This window comes from Myotis myotis, unplaced genomic scaffold, assembly GCF_014108235.1.
Source record: "Myotis myotis isolate mMyoMyo1 unplaced genomic scaffold, mMyoMyo1.p scaffold_m19_p_1, whole genome shotgun sequence".
In the NCBI taxonomy this organism is placed as follows: Eukaryota; Metazoa; Chordata; class Mammalia; order Chiroptera; family Vespertilionidae; genus Myotis; species Myotis myotis.
Window position 1 is genome coordinate 178963395 of NW_023416313.1, and position 25034 is coordinate 178988428.

Genomic DNA, 25034 nt, shown 5'->3' on the forward strand with positions numbered 1-25034 from the left:
TTTCAGTGGAGCCAAGTAAATAATAATATCCTCCCTCAAGCTCTGGGCCTTGTCAGTCAGCAGGTGGTAAATCCTTACAGAACCCTCATCATCTGGGGCTGCTGGTGACTGTGGATCCAGATGAGGTGGCCTGTGGGTCAGGGTGGTGGCGGGAAGAGACCTTCCAGTGCTGCCGTCAGGAGCCTGTGGGAGCTCACTGCGGAATGAAGTCACCCTGTCTCTCCTTGGGCCAGCTGACCTTAGAGAAATGAGCTCGGCTCACCTCCTTCACAGCTAGACTCGACCCTGAGGAACCAGGTTTTGGACTCCGAGCGAAGGATACTGATCTTCTTAAGTAAAAGAAGGCAAGTAAGAGCTGTTAAACATTCTGCTTTACAGTAAGCTACTGAATACTACCTTCTCTGCCCATGTCCCCTGTAAACAGAAAAAAAAAAAAAAAAAAAAAAACCTGCCCTGTGTCCATACCATGGTTTTCCTGTTACTTACTGGCCTGTTCCTATAAGTCTTCTAAAACTGAAGACGGGTGGTGAACACACAATACAATATACAGGTGATGTGTTCTAGAACTGTACACCTGAGGCCTATGTAATTTATTAACCAATGTCTCCCTAATAAAATTCAATGAAAAGGAAAAAAATAAAACTGAAGACAGAGGTGCCTGCAGCCCAAAAGCATTTGCCTCCAGGTCCTGTATACAAGTTGGCAGCTGTGCTAGTCAGAGGTTGTGCAGCTGCTGCTGTTGCAGCCAAGGAGCCAAGCTCCACACAGAGAAGAGAAAGGCGCTGTTGCCGTTAACAACCCAGGCCTGGGCCAGACCCCTCCCTGCCAAAATGCATGCCATGTGGGCCCACCCTGCATTCTGAGGCCTGTCCTACAGCCCTCCCCACCCCCCCACACCCCCCGGAGGAGCAGGGGGGTCCAGGCTCTAGACCAGTGGTTCTCAACCTTCCTAATGCCGTGACCCTTTAATACAGTTCCTCATGTTGTGGTGACCCCCAATTTCATTGTTACAGATTGAACATAATTAAAGCATAGTGATTAATCACAAAAACAATATGTAATTATATGTGTTTTCCGATGATCTTAGGCGACCCTTGTGAAAGGGTCGTTCGACCCCCAAAAGGGTCGCGACCCACAGGTTGAGAACCGCTGCTCCAGACAGTCCCTGCCGGGTTCTGCCGCTCCAACAGGGCGGTGGGGATGCCGGCTGGAAGCCACACAAACCAGAATGAGCCTTCCCAGTGGCCCGTGGCTCACACAGCCCTGCCTTTTAAGTGAATGAACTGCCTATTTCCAGGGTCAGCCCTCGGAGAAGTGCTGGTTTGGAAAGGATTGGGGAGGGGAAGTGACGATCATATGGCTTTCTATTAAGCCCGTCTGTGCTGCTGCAGCGAACCTTTTGAGTGGGGAAGTCCAGCTAGAGCCCAAGGAGGGCCTTCAGCTGTCATTTTTAAGTTAAAATGATTAGCTTGAAATATTAGCTAGTTCCCCTTTCCTTTGATAAAAGCTCCTTTTAGCTGTTTTGCCGATTTGTCCTCAATGGAGGACAGCTGAGACTGGCTTCTAGGAGCAAGGGAGCTGACCAGAATCCTCTCCTTCCTCAGCTGTATCCGCTTTTAAGGGCAGGCAAAGCGGCACTGGGCCTGACCAAAGTGGAGTTCCTGAAGGGGGTCCAGCATAGTTGCTTCCTCTCTCTTACGCTACAAACTGGACACAAAGAATTCCTGTTCCTTCCAGTGCCAGTTAAATGGGAGAAGGAAGAAAGGTAGGCCCTTGGGTGTAGTTCCCTGGTCCAGCAGAGGGAGAAAGGGCTGCTCACCTCACTCCTGTGGTCCGACGCAGCTCTTTACTATCGGCATTGCACCCACCACGCACCCCCCTGTACACAAAGCCAGGCCCTCAGAGCAGGGAATGACAGCGGAGTCCGGGGTAGAACGGATTCGAGCAAGCACTGTTAGGAAATGGGTCCATGTGTTGGAAATCTGGGTTACTTTGGGAGGGAGAACTTAATGGAAAAGACTTCCATGCAATCTGCTAAGCGGAAGTAAGGCTTTCACAAGGATGGTGGGAGGTTCGCTTAAAGGGAAAACTCGGCCTAAAATACTTTCACCTAAAGTTGTTTCACGCAGTTTTGTATGAAGAGCTGCTTTATCCATCCTGAGTGTTTTGGAAATACAGGCTAGATACAATAGGAAACATTAGAAAAAGGTAAAGCAAGTAAATTTAAAACATGACATACAGAAGAAACCAGAAAGGTAAGCTACTGAAGGTAAATGTTTTAGGAACAACTCGGGATAAAGGCAGAGCCCGTGGGAGGCCCAGGACACCCCTCTGCCTGGTGGGGGGCAGCAGGGTTTGAAGGCAGATCAGCCCAGCCTGGAAAAGCCATCACCACTGAGTAAAAGCAGGAGAGGCATTATCCGTGTCTGCTCACAGCTCAGGAAACAGAAATGTCACCCTGAGCTCTTTCCAGACAACAGGCTTCTTCCTACTAAGAGTGGGCAAAACTCCGATGTTCAGGAGGAGAAGAGCAGATCCTATTAACAGTCAGAGTCCCTCCGTGCGCAGAGCTGCAAGCCCGGGCAGAGGTGGTCTGGCTGGCCACCTAGAATGAAAATGCCTCGGGAAAAGCCAAACGAGCTCACTGCTGAACACCATTGTCAGCTAAAAGGAAAAGAAATCCCTTTTAAGGAAACTATTTAACTTCAATAGGCTGCTTTTCTGCCAGGATTTTCAATTCCTCTGAACATAAGCCGAGACACAGACTGCTGCACGTATGTCTGATACTGCCCCCCCTCCCCCAGCTCCAGCACCAGTTGTTAGCCCAAAATAAACCCCATTCCACAACCATATATGTCCACGGGCCCAGAGCTGGGGAGGAGCAGCAGGAGGTAGGTCAGGTCCCTGGGCCCCAGCCACACTCCGTGGCTGCTGCACACCATGCACATCACCCAGCTCAACCGGGAATGCCTGCTGCACCTCTTCTCCTTCCTGGACAAGGACAGCAGGAAGAACCTCGCCAGCACCTGCCCCCAGCTCCGGGCCGTGTTTGAGGACCCCGCGCTCTGGCCCCTGTTGCACTTTCGCTCCCTCACAGAACTCAAGAAGGACAACTTCCTCCTGAGCCCGGTGCTCAGGAGCCTCTCCATCTGCTGGCACTCCAGCCGCGTGCAGGTGTGCAGCGTTGAGGACTGGCTCAAGAGCGCCTTCCAGAGGACCATCTGCAGCCGGCACGAGAGCCTGGTCAGTGACTTCCTCCTCCAGGTGTGCGACAGGTAGGCCGCCTCCTGAGCAGCGCTGGCACTGGCATCCAGAGCTCTAGGAGGCTTCCGGGGAGCAGGGAAGAGCAGCTTACAAGACCCAGATGGCTCTGCCTCCAGGGTCCTCAGACCCTCTAGGCCAGTGGTTCTCAACCTTGGCTGCACATTAGAATCACCTGGGAATCTTTTTAAAATCCTGATTTCTGGGCCTCATCCTCTGGAAATTCTGTTTCTTTGTTACTAATGTGGCCCCACCCCATAACAAAGAAACAGAATTTCCGGAGGATGAGGCCCAGAAATCAGGATTTTAAAGATTCCCAGGTGATTCTAATGTGCAGCCAAGGTTGAGACCCACTGCTCTAGGCCCACCCACAGCACAGCCCCCAGAAGATGGATAAAATCATGAGGAAACAAGCTCCTCTTAGCCTCACAGGTCCTAGAGCAGAGGAAGAACTGGCTTCAGCCGCACTGTCCTTCAGGCGGCCGTCCTCCCTGGCAGCCATTACGTGCTAGGTGGGTCCAGCTGAGCCAGGGTTTTCAAGGTCAGACCTCAAAAAAGATTCCTAGATTCAGCAATCAGTCCCCTGCCCAACACACACACACACACACACACACACACACACACACACACACACACACCTCTCTCCCTCCCTCCAGCAAGCAAACCCCAGGGGTCATGAACTGCAGCTGCGGAAGGAGAGTTGGGATGCTCTGGATGAGCTGAACCCAGCCAGACTCGGGGTAGGGGTGGCGATACGTCGTCATGGTCTCCCCAGTAGAAACGTACTAATCTGCACAGTTCTAGGGAAGGGTGTTTTAGCCTAATTTTTCAAACCAAAGCTCTAAGAGGTCGGATGATTTGCCCACAATCTAGGATTGCCAGATTTTAGTAAATAAAAATTCAAGACTCCCAGTTTAAATTTCAGATAGAATATCTTTGTTAAAAGTATGTCCAAATACATCCTGTATTCGATACGTCAACCCTACAGCAGACAGAGGCTGAGCCACATGCCAGCTCCCTTGTCACAGCCTCCTGCCCAGAGCAAGAACACAGACTCCCTCACCAGGCTCTCCCTGAGCCGTCACTAGTGCGTCCTGCCTTCGGGCAGGGCAGCCGCTGGCTACTAACACCAGGCTGGGCCAGCCAGGCAGCACGACAGGAATAGAAGAAAATGGTGTCGTAGCCCACCTGTTCTTTTAAGGCGGTAGGAAGAAAACAAGACAGGCTAGGTCTGACCTAGTTGCTAGGACGAGGCCCTCACAGGACCAGCCCATTCCAATGGGTTTAACAGGGCCCAGACATCAGACTGGGGGGTGATAAAATGGGGCAGAAAGCTTGCCCTGAAGTTGCTCTAATCCCCCAAACCAGCAAGGTGTGGAATGGGCCTCCCAGGCCACTGTCTGGATGCAGCAAGGGCTTGGAGGTTGGGGTTCTGTGCTGAGTCCCCCAGTTCTATTGTCCGATTATGTGACCCCAACCCAAGTATTTAAACTTTCAACCTCATTTCTTCATCTGTAAAATAGGACAAGTCGCCTATCTCACAAGATAGGAGGGTTAGTGACACAGTAGCACGGGCATGTAGTGCACATAGATAAGTATCATCAAAGCTGGTCTGGCATCAGCGGGGCTGGTAGTGGGAACAGCAGGGGCTGGCTGGGCAGGGAGGGAGTGGCTCTTTCTCTTTCCAGTCTCTTCCTGCATCAGGATTATTCTAAAGGTTCTTAGAGGACCGGATCACTCACCACCCTTGGGGCTTATACCTAATCCCCATAACCCTCCTGAAGGTAACAATTTCTTCCACTTGACACAAGGAGGTGGCTCAACAAGGTTCAGACATTTGTCCTGGGTCAAACCAGCAAGTCAATTTCAGGCAAGTCACTGGAGCTCTCTGGGCCAGTGTCCTCACTCACAAAACCGAGGGTACAGGGGCTGATGTGAAGACTAAGGCAGACATGTGTTTACAACTACCCATGCTGTCTACACCCCAAATAAAAATCCTCACATCCCCACTGGCATTATTCCCTCCCTACTGGGTGGGGTGGGTTCTGTGTGCGAAATGTGGCCAGGCAAGTCTTTTTAGTTCTGTACCCTCTGCCCCAGGCACCAGGGAGCTGAGCTGGCCTTGGCAGGTGCAGTCAAGGGACTGGGGAAGCTGATGGGGCAAGGGACAGGGACTTCCCCCTCTCAGTTCCTCCCTCTGCTTACAGGGAGCCAAGGCCTGTGCCCACCAGGGGTCCTTCTTTTTAAATATATATTTTTATTGATTTCGGAGAGGGAGGGAGGGACATCAATGATGAGGGAATCACTGATTGGCTGCCTCCTGCACACCCCTCACCCTGCAACCCCAGCAAGTGACCCCCGGGAATCGAACCATGATCTCCTGGTTCATAGGCTGCAGCTCAACGACTGAGCTACACTGGCCAGGCTCATAGGTCCTTCTTGCCCGGAGCAGACTGTGTTTACAACTACCCATGCTCTCTACACCCCAAATAAAAATCCTCACATCCCCAATGGCATTATTCCCTCCCTACTACCCCACCGGGAACATTAGGCTGAGTGACAGCCCAGGGCACACCGCAATCAGGCAAGTCCAACTTGGCTCCATCAGGCCCTGGCAAGGCTGGGTAGAGGGTCTCCAAGCTTCCTGGACAGGCTACCGCTGTCCCTCACTGCGCACCCTGGGCCTGGTTTGTCGTCTGGGGTCAGAGTGGGGATGGAATGACTGCCCCGTCAGCTGAGCTGAAACCAGGGTTTAGAACCCAGAGTCCCCAGCCTGCCCTCCTCACGGCGGGAGTGGGCCTGTCTCTAGCCGGGCGCTGGCAGCCCTTCCTCCCTCCTCCGCGGCCAGGAGAGGCGGCCTGGCCTGGCGCTCTCGCCACGCCCGCTTCTCGCGCACACGGAAGGCAGCGAGTGCGGAGCGAGGGCAAGAACTACAGCGGTGCCTCCAGGACCCAGCGCCGCCTCTGTCCCAGCAGGACCGGGGATCCTGGGCCTAAGCAGCCACGCGGAGTGCGGCACGGGAAAGGGAAATGGGGCCCCAGCCCGGGCTCGGCTCCCGGCCGCAGCATCGCAGCCAGGACGTGCCTTCAAGTCGCTGGGCCGTTCCTCCTGTTAGGGGTCGGGCACCGCCTCCCAGGGCTCCTGGGGGGGGACGATCGAGACCGTGCGCTCCTGCACCGGCGTGGCCGCGGCCGCCAACCGCGTCGTCCTCGGCCCCGCCCCTGTGACGGTCACCCTCTCTGCACAGGTGCCCCAACTTGGCGTCCGTCACGCTGTCCGGCTGCGGCCACGTCACCGACGACTGCCTGGCGCGGCTGCTGCGCTGCTGCCCGCGCCTCCGCACCCTGCGCCTGGAGAACTGCGCGCGCGTCACCAACCGCACGCTGGCGGCCGTGGCGGCGCACGGGCGCGCGCTGCAGACGCTGCACGTGGACTTCTGCCGCAACGTGAGCGCCGCCGGCCTGCGCCGCCTCCGTGCCGCGTGCCCGCGCCTGGCGCTGCGAGCCGAGCACAGCGCGACCATGATCCCCGACCAGCCGCAGCGCTGCCCGCCGGCGCCAGGCCCGGCCCTCCGAACGCTGCTCCCGCGCTAGGCCGCCGGGCCGCGGAAGGACGCCGGCCACGGCGCTCGGCCGAAGGAGCCACCCCAGCTCCGCCCCCTTCCGACGGTCGCTGATCTTCTGAGCCTGTTTACCCGTTTGCAAAATGGGGATATGAATGTCTACCTCACTTTACGATTTTATATGCAGGATGAATACGAGATTAAATGACCTGAAGCTTGGAAAACACTCGCGTGGTTCTCACTAAACTCCAGCACCTTGCCCGCCTCCTTCCGCAGCAGCGGAAGGCGCCTACACCCTCGGGGTCTGCGACCGCCGTCGGGGGTCTAACCCCAGTGAGACAAGGACCGCCGAGCGGGCCGGTGCGCCTGGGCGAGGCTGCCCGCCCGGGAGGTCGGGACTTCGCGGCCGACGCGGGCAGGGAGCCCTGGGAAGGGGACTGAGCGGCTCCGGCGGCCGACCGCTCGCTCCAGCAGCGCCCCGTGCGGCCCCCGGAGGCCCCGCCGGCGGCGCAGGCGCCGGCTTCCCAGGAAAGGGGCCTCTGGCCAGGAATCTGGGCCGGGCTCGAGGCCCGAGAGAGCCGCCCGAGGGCGACGGGGGCTCCATACGGAGCGGGGCTCCAGGTGCCCGGCCCCGCCCGCGGCTTCGCTCCGCGCTCACACGAGTCAGCTCGCTTTTCCTCGGGGGAGGGAGGTGTATTCCTAGGAGCTACTGCACACACGATCCTAGAAATGTGCTTGTGATTTTTTACATAAATTAGTTATCCTTATTTTCTACCGTTATATCATAAAGGAAAATGAGGCATTTCAAAAACCCAGAGTAGATAATTAAAAACAAAAGCAGCAGAGAATTAAAAACAAGCAGCAACCCTGTCTAGGTCCTTAGATAAACGATTATAAACTGATGCAGTTAGGTTTTTACCTGTTGGACTTGTTGAACATGCCTGGTCTTCGATTTCAGGGCTTTAGTCACTTAGGTCACCCAGCAGCTTCCTGGTCCCAGGAACATGGCGGGAAACTGGTTTAGGGAGCAAGTCTGCCAGCACTAATGAGCACTGAGTGGTGGGTGATGCTCACACTCTGGCTCTGCCCATCACCCGCTGAGACCAAGACCCCTTCTTTACACACCTGAGACCGGGTGTTTCCTCTTTGTGAAAGGGGAGCTTGATCCCTACTCACAGGTTCCTTAATTTTTTGCCCAAATATTGGGGGACCAGTGAGGAAAACGACAAGTTCTGTTCTCATGGTGCTTACATTCCAATGGTTGAAGAGACATTAAGTAGAGTTCTCACTTATTATTGATAGGTTCTTGGAACTGGGCAAATGCGCATATAATGAAACCAATTCTACCATAAGCTAGTTGATATAAACAAGTTAACTTCCTAGATCTCATAAGCGTTATAACTAAACAACGTTGAATGAAAGGTTACAGTGCCTGCTGTAATCCTCCTATATAATAAAAGGCTAATATGCAAATGGACCAAATGGTGGAACAACCGGTTGCATGACATGCACTGACCACCAAGGGGCAGACGTTCAACGCAGGAGCTGCCCCCTGGTGGTCAGTGCACTGCCACAGGGGGAGTGCTACTCAGCCAGAAGCCCGGCTCACGACTGGCGAGCGGTGGTGGTGGCGGGAGCCTCTCCCACCTCCGCGATATCGGCAGGTGGTAAGGAGTGAGGGGGTCCCAGACTGCGAGAGGGCACAGGCTGGGCTGAGGGACAATCCCCGCCCCCGAGTGCATGAATTTTGTGCACTGGGCCTCTAGTCTTTATATAAGTAGTAGAGGCCTGGTGCACAAAAATTTGTGCACTGGCGGGGGGGGGGGGTATCCCTCAGCCCCACTTGTGCCCTCTCACAGTCTGGGACCCCTCGGGAGATAACAACCTGCTGGCTTAGGCCTGCTCCCGGGTGGCAGAGGGCAGGCCCAATCCCTAGGTGCCTACCCCGCAGCCCCTGGTCGAACTCAGAGCAGGGCCGATTGGGGAGTTGGGGCGCCGCCTCCTGTCATGCACAGAGCAGGGCGGATCAGGAGGTTGGGGAGCTCTCCCCTGTCACGCACAAAGCAGGGCCCATCAGGGGGGTTGGGGCTCCGTACCCTGCCACATACAGAGCAGGGCCGATCAGGGGTTTGGGGAGCTCCCCCATGTCATGCACAGAGCAGGGCCCATCAGGGGGGTTGGGGCCCCACCCCGTCACACACACAGCCGCAGGGCAATCAGGGGGTTTGGGCGCTGCCCCCTGTCAAGCTGCTTCAGAGCCAGGAGGCCTCACGGCTCTGCTGATCCCAGTGCCGGGAGGCCTCACGGCTCTGCTTGACACCAGGGCAGTGAGGCCTCGCTGCTCAGCTGATCCCGGTGCTAGGAGGCCTCGCGGGTCCACTGATCCCGGGTTCGGGAGGCCTTGCGGCTCCGCTGATACCAGTGCTGGGAGGCATATTACCCTTTTACTATATAGGACAGAGCAGCCGTGGGCAAACTACGGCCCACGGGCTGGATCTGGCCCGTTTGAAATGAATAAAACTAAAAAAAAAAAAGACCATACCCTTTTATGTAATGATGTTTACTTTGAATTTATATTAGTTCACACAAACACTCCATCCATGCTTTTGTTCCGGCCCTCTGGTCCAGTTTAAGAACCCATTGTGGCCCTCAAGTCAAAAAGTTTGCCCACCCTTGGGATAGAGGCCTGGTGCACGGGTGGGGGCCGGTTGGTTTGCCCTGAAGGGTGTCCTGGATCAGGGCGGGGGTCCCGCTTGGGTGCCTGGCCAGCCTGGATGAGGGGATGATGGTTGTTTGCAGCTGGTCACACCCTCTTCAGGGTGGGGGTCCCCCCTGGGGTGCCTGGCCAGTCTGGGTGAGGGGCTGAGGGCCGTTTTCAGGCTGGCGGGTGACTGAAGCTCCCAACCTCTCCTTTTTTTTTTTTTTTATTCTGGGATTTATTTACCTTCTATGGCTGTCACTGGAACTGAGAGCCGGCTTTAGCTCTGAGGCTCGGCTCCAGCCCTGAGACCTCGGCTGCTGAAAGCAGATATCTGGCTTTGTTTGGCTTCTATAATTGAAACACTGTTGCAACTCCAGTTCTGCCTGCTGGCTGAAAGCATGGGGTTTGTTTAGCTTCTATAATTGCAACATTGTTTCTTAGAGTGCAGCTCAGAGCCCAGCAGCGGCAGGCGGGGAACCTTGGCTTCCTCCTTCACTGGAGCAAGCAAGCCTCCTGTTTGCTTCAGCTGCCTGGCTGCCGGCCGCCATCTTGGTTGGCAGTTTATTTGCATATCGCCCTGATTAGCCAATGGGAAGCGTGTCGGAGGTATGGTTAATTACCATGTTTGTCTATTATTAGATAGGATGGGGGAGGGGAGTGAGCACAGGGTAAGGGGGAAGCCTCTTCAAAGGGGTTGACCAACATAAGCCTCATTTGAGAAGGTGGCACCTGAGACATGAAGTGAGGGAGGCAGGGAGGGAGCTGAGCAGCACCTGGGAGTTATTCCAGGAAGAGGAAGTAGCCAGTTCACCAGACTAGGAGCTCAGCTGCTATACTAGGGGAATAGGGGAAAGAGAGGAGGTGGGTGTGTCTAGAGCAGAGAGTGAGAAAGAAGGGCAAGCAGGAGTGATCAGAGAAATAAGGGAGAGGGGAAGCCATGGAGGCCTCACAGGTAATTATGAGGATGAAATGAGAGCTGGACTTCTCCCATCTAGCCTACCCTGAGCAGGAGCCAAGGGAAGGTGCTGAAATTTCTCCAGGCAGAACCTGTGGGCAAGCAAGCAGAACCCAACCCTTCCAGGGACTGCTGAAGGCCTGTTGCTGCCCCCTGGGCCCGTTTGGGCCAGTGCTTTGCCTGGAAACTGCCTGAATCCCAGCCTGGCCTGTGTGGGAAGAACCAGTGTCTCAGCCACCACCTGCAGTGGGGAGGGCCCACCACCAGCCTGTGAGACTAGCTACCTATGGGAGATTTTACAGTTTACACACCATACGCTGGGCTCAGGAGACACAGGTCTTGCAGGAACTTCGTTTTCTTCCACTACTGCAACAATGTTGAAAAAAAGCTCAGGCTTCCAGGGGGTTAAATGTTTAAAACAGAGCCACTTAAGCCTCAGGACTTTGCTTTTGGCTTCTCTGATAACCCCAATTCCCAGCAGGCTCTGTTTGCCCAAGTTGGAGGTTTAGTCTGGGGAACAACAGGGTTGTGGTTTCTGATTCTCCTCTGGCCAAGGCAGGTCAGCCCCCTCTAAACCTCAGCTCTCTTACCTGTGTATTGGGATGGCTAGAGAATCTTATTGCCAGGGTTTTGTAAGGAGCAGTGTGTTTGTAGAACAGAGGTCACTGCAAGTTCAGCTGGAATGGGGTAACCTGCATGCCTTTGAGGTCCCTTTTCCCATGGATGCTCATTTATAAATGAGGTTACATTCCCCAGCTAACCCTTCAATGCCTAGTAACCCCACCCCCTCACCCCCCGCCAATATACCAAGACTGTGGTGACCACAGGACTAAATCTGTGTCCCACACTGTTCTAGGGCTCCGAATTCTGCCCTGCCCACCCAGGGATGCTTTGGGTCCCTGAGCCCAGGGCCATCCGAGGTGCTCCCAGAAGGTGGGCAGCACTCTGCCTCCTCACAGTCACTGCTCACCATCAGCAGCACTGAGCAAAGCACCTGACAGTGTCCTGCTGAATTTAAAAACTACTTTCTGGGTCTTCTCTCAGATCTGCACAGAACAAGGGGCACTCACTGCATGCTTAATTCATCTAGCAAACAGTGGGTATTGGTCGTGGGCGGGGCCACGCCCTCCCCCAAAGGACTCACTCTAGTCAGAAGACATGCAGCTTCGAGTGAGGGGAGATTTAAAGTGCTCGCTCAGCTCCACCATCCATAACTTCTGACAAGTTATGACCTCTCTGAGCTTCAGTTTCTTTATCTGTAAAATGGGACCCTCTCTGTGACCCTGCAATGAGATCATGTCTAAACTAGAGGCCTGGTGCACGGATTCGTGCACATTGAAAGGAAATGAATTAGAAGGTGGCTGGCAGGGCAGGACTGGGTGAGACGAGCTGGACACACCCTGGAGCCAACCTCCTGTGGGCCTTCCCCAGCTGGCCACACCTGGAGCAGCGCTGGGGCTTGAAGGGTGTCTGCGGAGTGGGGTCCCTCGGCCTGGCCTGTGGGGGTCGGGCTGAAACCGGCTCTCTGACATTCCCTGAGGGGTCCTGGATTGGGAGAGGAAGGTTCTCGGGTGACACACCCTAGAATTGGGCTCCCTCCTCTCTGGTTCTGGGTGCATCACCCCAGAACTGCAGCTGCCAAGTCACCGCAGCTCGGCAACTCCTGTGTTGAGCATCTGCCCCCTGGTGGTCAGTGCGTATCATAGCTACTGGTCGGAGCATCTGCCCCCTGGTGGTCATTGTGTGTCATAGCTACCAGTCGAATGGTCAGATGGTCGCTTAGGCTTTTACATATATAGATGTGTAGTGCTGGAAGGTAGGGGTAGGGAAAGGAGTCTTCATACCTGTGTGTGTTGGCGGGGGGCGGGGGGAGGGGGTGGCGCTAGAAAAGCCAAGTGCCTGGCAGAACCCAAGGCATAGTGCAGAGGAGGGCGAGCTGGGGAGATGGGGGCCTGACCTCCAGAGGAGGCACCTAGAAATGACTGGGAGTTACCTGTGCCTTCACAGCCTCCATCAGAACAGACCACAGACTTTCCCCAGCTCCTGAATGTTAATTCTTTTCATTCTGTTGTGACCGAGATAACCAATGGCCACATAGAGGGAATGCTAGGGGGAGGATGCAGAACAGACCCCCTGACTGGAGGCCAACCTCAGGTACCACACAGCGCCAGCTGGTTTGCACGGGAACCTCAGTGCCAGCAGACTGGGGCTACATGCTCTTAGGTCAGAGGCCCCAGATTGCTCCCTGAGAGGTGGTGCTGAGGCCTGTCTTTCAGGGACACACTGGCCAGTTTCCGCAAAGGCTGAATGTTTGGAGAGGACTGCTCGGCCCCCATCAGCTCCCACGGGTGTGCTGACAGGAAGGTGGGACTCTCAGCTGTAACCTGGTGTATCTATGATCCAGTGCTTTCCCTCTCCTGACCCTGGATTTCTGGTCTGTAAAGGGAGAAACTGATCACTTAGCTTGAGCTCCTCCAGCTCTAGGATTCCATGCCCAAGACTTGCTTTTTGCTAAAAACTGAGTTAACCAGATGTGGGTGTCTCACGGCTGGGAGTGCTGGGCAAAGACCACAAAGCTGGGAGGCCCAGAACAAAGCCCTACGTTGAAGGGCCTGAGAAATCTTAAATTTTAAAGGCTGGAGGTCAAAGTTCTCGAGACTAGTTAAGGGTCATAAAAAAACCACAAGTATTTGCTAACTGACTGAGTCCAGCAAACAGAGAAAGTGACCAAGCCTCCACAGGGGCTGGAAGTGGCCCGAGTAAAAGAAGTATCGTATCTGGCATTTCAGCTCCTCAGCTCAGGGACTCACACCTCCCTCTCTCCAGGGCTTCCAAAGTCGAGAGAATGAAGAACAGTGACAGGCTCCCCAGCAAAGAAACGGCATATTACAAACTAAGGCATCTGTGCAGATTTTCCTTGTAGGGTCAGACCTTCTGAGAAGCTGTCCATTAGACCTGACAGTCAGTGAGGCAGGATAGTAACACACTAGGAAAATTCCTGGCAAATAGGATGGGGAAACAGACAAAAAAATTAAACAAGGCCAAACAATCTGAACCACTTCCAGCCACCTGGTAAACTGCAAGACCTTACTTCCCCTAACCAAGGGCACTCGAGAGCAAATAGTTTATACCTCTCCTCCCTAACCAGAGAATGCACGGATTAAATCACTCTGATTGGGGAGATAGAGAACAGAGACCCAATTAGTGCCATCTGTGCCAGGCAAATCCACGGACAGATGAAGTCAGGGGAACAAATAAAAATCCAATTAGAGCCAGGCATACCCAAGATAAAAGTAAAACAGTAAAGCAGACCAAAGAATAATCCCAAACTCCCCTATATGCTCATTTTGGTGCATCAGTATATTAAAGACACACCTGGAAAGCTGATGAATATTCTGCTGAAACCCTCCCCTAAAATCCTCGCCCACAGAAAAGATAAAAACCCTCAATAACAAAGACCTAGTGTGGGCTCCCTCTACTGTATGCTCATGCCCCTTCTCGGACATGAACTTTTTACTTCCTCCTAACCTCTAAGGGTCCCCATGAGGCATGCAGCCAGGGGAACAGTGAGCAATGGCAGCTTGTCCAGGGCTCACCCCCAGAACCTGTCTCCAATGCCCCCTTTTCTCTGACTTCCCAGTGAGCTCACGGCAGCCCCACCGTGGCTCACTTCTTTCCTATGTTTCTAGAGAGCCAAAGCAGAGCACCGCCTAGGCCAGCCGTGGGCAAACTACGGCCCGCGGGCCGGATCCGGCCAGTTTGAAATGAATAAAACTAAAAAAAAAAAAAGACCGTACCCTTTTATGTAATGATGTTTACTTTGAATTTATATTAGTTCACACAAATACTCCATCCTTGCTTTTGTTCCGGCACTCCGGCCCAGTTTAAGAACCCATTGTGGCCCTCGAGTCAAAAAGTTTGCCCACCCCTGGCCTAGGCTCTCCCCTGGTGCTTCTTCTACCCTGAGTGCTGCCTTTGTGTCACTGTCCCCAGCTTTAAGAAACTTGGACTTGTCTTGTGAAATCTTTCCTGCACAAAGTCAAGAACCCACATACTACAGGCCAGCCTGAGGCAGACCCTCTCCTGGCCCCGTGCCTGTCCAGTAACAACAGGACCTGGAACCATGAGCATTAGCCTGCTGGGGGTGCCTCTGCCCTTCAGTCCAGAGCAAACTGACGGCAGAGGTCAGAGCCTCACAAGGCCAAAGTATTACTTTGATTTAAAATAGTCTTCGAGGCAGCAGATGTATCCTTCAGCTCAGCACACCCTCAGCCAGCCCAGCCCAGCAAGAAGAGCCCTTGTCACTAGGAACCAGCACAGAAGCTGAAGGCCCGTCGCTAGTAGCCCAGCATATGAGCAGCACACAGAGGCCTCCCTTCCCTAACGGAACCTCCTGGTCCAGGGGCCTGGGCAGTGCCTCGTGACCCCGAGTGCTTCTAGCTCAGAGCCCTTCACCACTGCTGCTGACTGAGCTCGCAGGTCGAGTAGTAAAAGCTTGTCTTTGCCCAGAAACCCCAGGTTCCCCAAACCTGTGATCTCTCTCGGAGACCCCGTTCTGGTTGAAGCCTCTTTTCAATAAAATAAGATGTCATTATTCTAAATATTATTAGACAGTTTCAGTGGGGAAGATCCATGCACCACATTATCTTAGACAACAAAACCATTTTCTTCTTCCAATTTCTCTTTGCAATACACACCTTCTATTTCCTTGTGGAAAACAACTGCCTGCAAGGCTGTCTGGCACCCTTGAGCAGGCATCAGTCTTGAAGTACACTCGAAGCAGCTTCTGGCTTGAACTTGCTGTAGATGACAGAGAAAGCCACCCAAAAGTCTTATCCTCTTCCTTTCCCACTCCCAACAGCCAGTCTTCTGGGCTCTAAAATGGCCTTTCCCCTAGAACCACATGCTCACCCTGACATTCCTCCACACACAAGCACATGCCCAGGGTCCTCCAGCGCTGGGATCAAGCACCAAGAGTGCTTGAAGTCACCTCTTCCCCAGCCCCTGTACCACTCCCCACCGTCCATCACTCGAGAACATGAAAGCCACTCATCAGTTCTCGTATTAGTTCACACGTTTACTCACTCATTCACCCGATCACTCGTCCCCGCAGCATGCACGTTACCGTAAACTGCCCGGCTCTTTCATCCCATCAGCTTGTTCTCCACAGGCAGGACCAGAACCGTATTACTTCGGTTAATTTCCTCCTTGCCTGGTACATCTGCATGCCGTACGAGGCATATCCCAGGGCTTCAGGAAAGGCTCTTTTTAGCACGTTACACTGTAAGCCAGCTACGGAGGAGGAAGGGTGGTGCTGAGAAGATGGGCTGAGTGGCTAAAGTAAGGCCTCTGGAGTGAGCACAGAGTGAGAGACCCAAGATGACCGAGCAAATGACGGCAGGGCCTTCCCAGCCCCTGGGTCTGTGCCCATGCGGCCTGGCCTCTCTGCTAGGCCATCTCACGCAAAGCCCACTCTCAGTGGGAAGGAATCTCTCTGGTGGTCAAAAGCCATCAGAGGGAGAGAGTAGCCTGAAAGCTCGCTTTCTCTCAGTCAGAAGCTCCATGCTGGTAACAAAAGCAGCCCACATCCTGTTTCCTGACTGGCTTTATTTCTCTGCATAAGGAACCCTGCACAGGCAATTCAAATTAAAACAAAATAAATATATGAATATTCATGTAAAACTGTCCTTTCTAATGAACAATTATACACAATGTACAATCTCATGTTCACTGGGTGGGTTTACAAAAATGTACCATTCCCAACTAAAAATGCACCAAAATGGTTCCATGCAAACTTATCAAAAGTGACCAAAATATGGAGGGAAAAACCTGACTGAGAGCACTTTGTCTTTGTTTTGTACAATCACAGAAAAATAAAAACATCTAATTTCTTTGTTACATTTAGAGTAACTAAATGTGGCCACTGTTTGTAATATTGGTTTATGTTCCTAGAACATCTATGTATATCAACATGAAATTGGAAGTGAGCATTACTGAGAAAAGAGGGGGCGGCAGCACGGCACCCCCAGCCGTCAGTAGTCAGTGTCGGAGCCCTCAGTGTTGTCCACGTTTCGCGAGAGCATGTAGTTGTCCATGTCGATGGAGCGGCAGTTGTTGATGGCGTAGCGCAGGCGCTCAGCCATGACCAGCTGGCTGGAGTAGGGGGGCAGCCTCAGCTGGAAGAAGCAGGTCTGTGAGGTAGGCAGACTATCATAAGGCTGTGGAGAGAGAGACCCAGAGCCATGAGTGCAGCATCAGGGTGCCATGGGGGGAGAGGGGCTGCCCATTACCACCACCCAAAGTCGGGAAAGCACTTCTCCCTGCCTTCAAGATGGGCTGCACGGGCATGACTGAGTGGCCAACTCGGGGGGAGTAGACTGGCCACGGTGGAAAGAGCGTGGGCTCTGGTGTCCATAGCCATCAAGACTTTTGGCAAAGATGCTTCCCTTCCTCTTCTCACTCTTCCAATACCTTCGTGTGTACAGTGAGAGCAAGCCCTGACTGGCAGGATGATGTGAGTGAACATGCTTCACACAGTGCCTGCCACAGAATAAGGGTGCAACAGAGTTCCTTCCCTTTCACCAAGAGGGTACAAATGTGAAGCTGCTTCAGGACCCCAACAGAGCTGGTGAAATGGAAGGAGCAATTGCCAGGAACCCACCACGCTTCTGCTTCCCTCATGTCCTTGCAGCGTGCACTCTGCCTGCTTCACCCGCCATGGCCACCAGCACACAGCTCAAGTGAGAAAGGAGAAGGTAACTAAGTCCCAGTGCATCCATTTCACTGACAGGGATGCAGCCATTTAAAATGATAATTTTGATGACGTGCAGCAAAACAGAAAAGTGCTGGGGTTCCAGGGGTGGGCAAACTTTTTGACTCGAGGGCCACAATGGACCGGAGGGCCGGAACAAAAGCATGGATGGAGTGTTTGTGTGAACTAATATAAATTCAAAGTAAACATCATTACATAAAAGGGTACGGTCTTTTTTTTTTTTTAGTTTTATTCATTTCAAATGGGCAGGATCCAGCCTACGGGCCGTAGTTTGCCCACGGCTGGGTTAGACTGTTAAGTGAAAAAAGCAAAATACAAAATTTTACATAAAAAATGTGTATGCTTGAGGCAAGGACTGGGAGGAATTACACAAAGGTGTAAGGTGAGAGTGGCTAGACTAGAGAGAGAGGATTATACATGTTCCCTGTCTCTCCCTGCAAACACAACCATTTTCAAACTGTTTGTAATAATTTTAACAATATTACATTGATTTTATGTATTGTTTTAGTTTTAAAAAAAGAACCTGCCCACTCCCTCTTGAAACCAACATCCTCTCCTTCTCTGAGACCGACACCCCACACCAGGTGAGTGCATTTCGAAGAGGTGGGAGAGGGAGGGCCCAGAAGCCTAACTGTGCCAAAGCCAGTGAGGACACAGGAAGCTTGAATGCAGAAAAACCCGAAGTGGCAAAGACACTGGAGGGAATGTTAGCAGGTGGCTTGGACTTGGAAACTGGAGAAATGGTCTAAGAGTCAGTCACAAAGGAGAGACCAGCAGTGGTCAGTTTTCTAAGGCTGACACCCCGCCCTCTCCTCCCTCCCCCACCAGGCAGGGGATTAGTGGCAGATTAACTCCAGGGATGGCAGGGGTAGCCCTGGATAGATATAAGGCAAGGGGTTTTTCCAGAGCTGAATAGAAATAAACCAGTTCCTCCTCCCCACCTCTTTCTGAAGCAACAAAACAGATTTACAACTTATAGTTTCTGGCAAGTCATGTAGAAAATTTATGGAAAGGCTCTTTCATAGCCCTTCCTGTGCATGGCCTCTCCAACAAGCCTAGCCCAGGAGGGGAGCCCAGGCGGGCAGCCTCAGGAGGCAGTGGGGGAGGGATGGCTTTGGCTACAGCAACTTCCAGGAGTAGCTACTGGAAAAACACCAGAAAGGCAGATACTGAAACCTGCTGAAACTGGCAGGAAGGGCCCTTGTGTGAAGAGGCCGAACTTTCCTTACTGTTTCCAGAATAAACACCATGGACCCTGTTTGGAGGACTGCCCAGCTTGGGGCAGGAGGAGGGAGCAGGGATAGAGGGAACATAGCCACTTCTAACTTAATGCTGGGTTTGAGGGATATACCAGATGTTCAGGAGGTGGAAAGAAGGGGATCTAAGTCTGCCCTCAGGAAAGCATCCAGGAGGGCTTCCTGGAGGAGATGACATTGTTGTTAGGCTTAAAGGATAAATAAGTGCCTACTAAGCATAGATGGAAAAGTGTGTAAAAGAGAACTTGCTAAAGCTAGGGAACAGCGTACAAAGGCATGGAAGTTTAAAAATAGCACAGTCTGCTGGGGAGAAAGGCCGGCGGTCCATTATAGCCAGAACATAGTAAGTGTCAAGAGGTTATATCACAAAGTGGGGCAGAGGCCAGACTGGAGGTGTTTAAGGCTGCAAAGGGGGTCAGCATTTGTCCTGGAGTCAATGCAGGGGCCCCTGAGTGGTCTGAAGGGAGGAGGGACATGGTCAGATGGGTGCTTGAGAAAGATGACTCTGGCAGCAGTGTGCATTCAAGACTCTAAGCCCTTTTATTCCTAGGCCATCTGTCAAAACGGCAGCTGGGCTGGGGCTCTGCAGCTGGGGCCTTTCATCAGGCCCCAGAGATGCTGCACTGCCTGCTCCATGAGGCACATCACACAAGTAGTCGCAGAGCTCGTTACCGCTGCTCCCCACGTCTTCAAGTTCCTTCTAGAGCATGTGCACCAGCTAATGGTTAGCATATTCATGAAACAAACAGGACCATGTTCCAGTGGTAAGTCACACAAAGAAAAGGGGGTAGGAAATAAGAGACAAAGGCAACATAATGACCCATCCTCCAAGCCTAGCTTTCACTCAGGAAGATACTGGGGTTTATGGAAGGTTGTTGGTTATAGTGCACTTTCTACATCCATTTTGGACTTTTTTAACTGAGGTTATGTGATTTTTCTGAACAAGTTTTTCTGCTTGAATTTTTTTTTAAATTAGGAAATTCCAAGCATTAAGCCTGAATTGGCAGGCCTACTTGAGGGTCACAGTTTGGTTTTCTTAACATGCAATAAGGACAGACATTACCAAGGAGGAAAATATAGCTTACTTACCCTATCAACCTTCATGATTTGAAATCTCTGAGAAATGTCAGCAGTGTTGGCTGGTAGTCGAGATCTTCCAGACACAAACCTCATGAACAGCACCCGCTCCTCATTGGAGAACTCCTCCAGCGTGTGCCAGAACCACTGCACCAGCTGATGCTGCTCATCTACCTCCCGGTACCGTACCACTTTCTTCAGCACTTCTACCGAGATCTCTGGCATCCCACACACCATCTGCTCCAGCTGCTTCGCTGTGAGGAGGGACAGCAGTGGCACGGGGATAATCCAGGACATCCCTTCTCGGACTGCAGCCACCTGCCCCCAGAAGAGGGTGTTCATTCAATATGTGAGCAAAGAGTGGGCACCTTCCACCGGCCCAGCCACTCCCCAGACCTTCCAGTTACCCCTCAGAACTCCAGCAACCATTGCCCACGTGCTCAGCCCACCCTCCTTCCCTCGGACCCTTTGTTAGAACTCCCTGCTTATGAGACTCAGATGCTCCTCTGGTCCTAGTTCAAGTTCAATTTAGGAGCCCACCTCCCCTTCCCCACACAATCCCAGTCTGCTGGCCCTCCCCAATGCCAAGCCCACTCATTCACATTGCCACACATGTGGCCACAAGCTGTGAAACTGTGCTGTGTGGGATAGTCTGAATCCCCGGCACAGTAAGAAGCTCTTAGAGGACGTGTCTAGCTTCCACTGTTTTTGTAACTTACGTTTTTCTTTTGAAAACAGTCATTTCTTGGTAAAAAATATTTGTGTTCATTGTTAAAAAATAAGGCAGACAAGTACAAAGAAGAAAGTAAAACTGGAAATTCTTTGTAAGAGGGCAGTAGAAAGGACAGAGAATTTAATTAGGAAGCTCAAGTTCCAAATCCCAGCTCTACCACTTCTTTTACTGTAATTTTCTCACCTGAAAAGTGAGGCACATACTGCTGCTCACATAATTATGATGAGAATTTTAATTGAGTAACTACAAGAAAGTCTGTGTGATGGGAGTTTATACTGCCTGTTCTCTGAGAATGCCGAGGGGGAGTTGCTGGGGCTGCCCACACAGTCTGTTTAGAACTCCTCTAAGGTTGCAAGTAGTGCATCCCATACAAACAGACTCACCACTCTTCAAGGTTTGTTTCATAAATACACCTTCACTCTTGGCCAACTCAAAACTATCTAACATAAAAAGAACAAACCCAAACAAAACCCAAGAACCTCCACAGGGCCATACCTTGAGGAAGCCCCTGGAGGTATGATTGATATAGAGTTGTCATGCCTGGGACTAAGAAACAGGATTGGCAGTCTCTACTGATATTAAAATACCTCAGCTGAGAGATTAACCAAAGAATTTATATGCATATACGTATAATCCATGGACAGAGACAATAGTGTCGTTAAGGCCTGGGGTGGGAGTGGGGTTGAGGGGGGTCAATGGTGAAAAAAAGGGGACATCTGTAATAATATCAACAATAAAATAAATTAAAAATGAATAAAATACGTCAGACAAAGTCTTCCCAAAACAAGATGTCATGCCTGGTAGAATATAAACCAAAAGCTGTCTGAAAAACTGAGGCTACAGTATGGGCTGGCTGCTTGGGCAGGGGATAACTGGGGGCAGCTATGGGAAGAACACTGGGTTCTAAGCGACAAGAGGAAGCAAAAGAGGAAGAAGGACTCCTTATGAGAAAGGAACAAAGCCAGGCAGAGCAGAGCACCACTGACAGAAAGTGGAGGGTCAATGCAATCCTCAGAGGAAGGGCAGCAGAAGAGCCTGGATCCCGAAGTTAAACCTGGCTTGGGATCCTGGTTATGCCTTGGGCACATCACTGCATGTCTCTGGACTCAGTGTCTTCATCTGTGAAATGGTAGTAGTAATCCTTATCTCACAGAGTAACTATGGGAAAAACTATACATGAAGGTGCCCAAACCATGCGTGGCATGCAGGAGGTGATCAATACATTTTTAGCCAGTTATTCACTCTTCGAGCGTTAAAAATAGTCAAGAACTAGAGACAAATCCTAAGCCCAGGCTGTGTAAATAGTATTGCTGACCAAAACCACCCTCTTTCAACTAAGGGATTTAGTGTTTTGATAGGAATTGGCCCAAAGTCAGAATCAAAGAAGGAACCAGGAGTTAAGGGTACAGAATATATGTATTTTAAATTACTACAAAGCCTCAGAGCCTGAGTCCAGCTCTCAATAAGACCTCAATATGTTTTGCAAATAAAGTATTACTGAAGTGGCTATTAAGAATTGGATAACCAAAAAAAAAAAAAAAAAAAAAAGAATTGGATAACCAAAAAAATCATTTTTGGACACAATATTAATTTCTATGATCATACTCCCATCATTTATTAAATGCTTATTATGTCGACATAAAACAAGAATATATAGGATATAGACGGAAAGAATACATTTTTTAATGTCTTACAAGCTAATTTAAGAAACAAGACCAAAACTCTGCAGCCTAATTCTTAGACAATACAGAGCATGTGATATCTTGAGGAATTTCTAAGCAACAAAAAAGACCTCTACAGGTAATGGACCTGTAGGAAAGCTGGTCTGTACAGGAGACACACTCTTAGCTGGGACTTGAAGGACTGTAGCAGGAGAGAGGAAGAGGCACTCATGTGGGATTGCAAGATCCGTGGTTCAGGGCTTCTTTATATGGACCCTGATGACCAAACTGGAGTGGGGACATTGGGTTGGAGAGCAGTAAGACATGAGGAGGAGTAGGAATGCAGGGTATGAAGGCCTGTGTCAGAGCTTGGCCTCAATCCAACCAGTGATGAATTCAGAGCTGCCCCCAAAAAGGCCTTGAGTAAGGAGATAGGAGACCCAGAGATATGGCCTGAAAGGTCTCTGAATAGGGGCTGAAATATAGATACAAATGAATCAACACAGTAAATTCATATGCCAAAATTCAGTAATACTTATTCAGCTCCTGTTGGGAGACAAAGGCAAATATTCACATGCACCTCCCAAAATGTTTCATCTCACCTGTCGGTCCATCTCATGAAGTCGATATTCAATGGCCCTCTCCACATATTCCTTCCTATTGGAAAATGTGAGTGGGATACTATTTCCACCAGGGATAATGGGAACCATTTTGCCATCAGCACTCTGACCAACAAAAGAATCAAGAGGAATCATCTAAGAATAGAAGAAAAAAGACTTTTAACTACATGGTAGAAATGACAACAAAAAGTATGTTACACAAGTATAGCAAAAACAGTAACATCATCAATATACTTTTAAAAAATGTTTTAATTGATTTTTTTTTTAATCCTCGCCCAGGGATATTTTTCCATTGATTTTTAAAGAGAGTGGAGGAGAGAGGGAAAGACAGAGAGAAATATCAATGTGAGAGAAACACATCGATTAGTTGCTCCTGCATGAGCCCCGACTAGGGCCCGGGCCAGGGAGGAACCTGCAACTGTGCTACGTGCCCTTGACCGGAATGGAATCCGGGATCCTTCTGTCTTCGGGCCAACACTCTATCCACTGAGCCAAACTGGCTAGGGCTGTTTTTATTGGTTTTCAGAGAGAGGAAGAGAGAGGGAGGGATAGAAACATCAATGAAGAGAATCATCGATCGGCTGCCTCCTACATGCCCCCTCCTGGGGATTGAGCCCGCAACCCAAGCATGTGCCCTGACCAGGAATGGAACAATGATCCTGGTTCATGGGTCAACACTCAACCACTGAGCCATACCAGCAGGGCATCATCAATATTTTTAAGGATAAAAACAAGGCAATCAAGATAGCTGGTCAGGCTACTTGATCAGCAGGGAATGCTGTGTCATCTGGCTATAATTAAGATTGAGAGAGAAAAATACAATTGAATAAATAAATAAATAAAGATTGAGGCTGGCCCAGCTGGGTGTGTGTGGCTCAGTGGTTGAGTGTCAACCCATGAACCGGCAGGTCAGGTTCGATTCCCAGTCAGTGCACATGCCCAGATTGTGGGTGAGATCCCCAGTAGGGGGCATGCAGGAAGCAGCCAATCAATGATTCTGCTCATCACTGATGTTTCTCGCCCTTCCTCTCTCTGAAATCAAGAAAATATGTTAAAAAAAAAAAAAAAAAAAAGAATGAGGCTGAATCTTACTCCCCTAAACAAAGTTGGATGAACTGTGTTTGCCCCAGGCCCCCTCTCCACCTTGGTTTTTTGGGTCCTTCACTCTAACATGCACAGGAGTGATTAAAGGGGAAGGAGCAGAAGCTGGGTGCTGGAGCCAGCTCTGTTAGGAGCTATTTAAATCGCTGTGGTTGAACAGGAGCTGGCATGGCAAAGTGGTTAGTGTGTCCGCCCACACACCAAAGGGTTGTGGGTTCTATTCTTGGTCCAGTGATCCCCTAGCCCAGTAGGGGCCCATGCAGGAGGCAACCAATCAATGTGTCTCCTTCACATCGATGTCTCTCTTCTCTCTCTTTCTCTCTCTCTTCTACTCTCTCACTCCCTCCATCCCTTCTACTCTCTCTAGAAATCAGTGGAAAAAATATCCTCGAGTGAGGATTAACAACAAACAAATAAATAAATAAATTGCTGGGGTTGAACTGCTAAGGGCAGCAATGGGACATGCGTGGGCCAGCTAGACAGCAAGTATGAAACAATATCTGACTTAAACATCTATATATATATATATATATAGAGAGAGAGAGAGAGAGAGAGAGAAAGCTAGCGACCATAATGGCCATAATGACCTTAATGATTGGTCGCTATGACGCCCACTATGGCCAGTGAACCGCCCAATCAGAGGGTGGGACCTTTTTGCCAACCTTGTGGCCCCTCCCCGCTGCGGGCCTGCCCCTGATTGCATCCTCCCACCCTGATCAAGAGCCAGCTGCCAGCCAAATGTCCCCTCCCTTCCCCCCAGCCAGCCCTGCCCCTGACCAGCCCACCCCACCACGATAGGCCCGCAGCCCCTCTCCACGGCCAGCCTGCTGGACTGCAACCCCCCACCCCGATAGGGAGTGGGGTTTGGTGGCCAACCTCCTACAGCCCCTCCCCCTGGCCACCCCACCCCTGATCGCACCCCCTACTCCAATAGGGGGCAGGGCTGGCCAGCAAACCTCCTGCAGCCCTTCCCCCTGGCTGTCCAAGCCCCCGATGGGCCACCACCACCCTGATCGACCCACAGCCCCTCCCCCTACCCAGCCCCATCCCTGATCACCTCCCCACCCCAATAGGGGGCGGGGCCAGCCCTCCGACCTCCTGCAACCCCTCCCCCTGCCTGGCCACACCCCAGATCGGCTCCCCCACCCAATCAGGGGCAGGGCCAGCTGGCCAACCACCCATGGCCCCTCCACCAGGCCACTGGCTCCCGACTGGCACCCCCCCCACGCCATTCAAGGGTGGGGCCAGCCAGCCCACCACCCACAGCCCCTCCCCATGGCCGGGTCGGTCCCCAACCCCAATCGGGGATGGGACCCATCGGCCAATCGTCCATAG

General features: G+C 51.7%; 2 protein-coding genes across 25 annotated transcripts in view; one reads left to right on the top strand and one right to left on the bottom strand.

The window, feature by feature from the left end:
- Positions 1-1088: 1088 nt before the first annotated feature.
- Positions 1089-7047, top strand: FBXL22 (F-box and leucine rich repeat protein 22). The gene is made up of 2 exons (XM_036304071.1): positions 1089-3275; positions 6509-7047. Exons 1-2 carry the CDS (start codon positions 2941-2943, stop codon positions 6852-6854), a joined length of 681 nt encoding a protein of 226 aa, XP_036159964.1. The 5' UTR covers positions 1089-2940; the 3' UTR covers positions 6855-7047.
- Positions 7048-15171: 8124 nt separating this feature from the next.
- Positions 15172-25034, bottom strand: part of HERC1 (HECT and RLD domain containing E3 ubiquitin protein ligase family member 1) — a 194786-nt gene continuing 184923 nt past the window's right edge. For 20 of the 24 annotated variants that reach the window (XM_036304126.1, XM_036304127.1, XM_036304119.1 and 17 more), the window contains 3 exons: positions 22581-22733; positions 19597-19902; positions 16067-16697 (listed from right to left, as the gene is read on the bottom strand). In XM_036304126.1, coding sequence (XP_036160019.1) covers positions 16512-16697; positions 19597-19902; positions 22581-22733 — 645 coding nt within the window. In that variant the 3' untranslated portion in view covers positions 16067-16511. Of the gene's footprint in view, positions 15280-15506; positions 15772-15868; positions 16698-19596; positions 19903-22580; positions 22734-25034 lie in introns of those variants that run through there. The other 4 variants (XR_004966839.1, XM_036304098.1, XM_036304091.1 and 1 more) reach the window with 4 other exon arrangements.

Excerpts from the sequence above, each read along its gene's own strand:
- FBXL22 (XM_036304071.1), top strand. The coding sequence starts at position 2,941 with ATGCACATCACCCAGCTCAACCGGGAATGCCTGCTGCACCTCTTCTCC. Across the intron at positions 3,276-6,508 it reads CTCCTCCAGGTGTGCGACAG|GTGCCCCAACTTGGCGTCCG; the intron begins GTAGGCCGCCTC and ends CTCTCTGCACAG.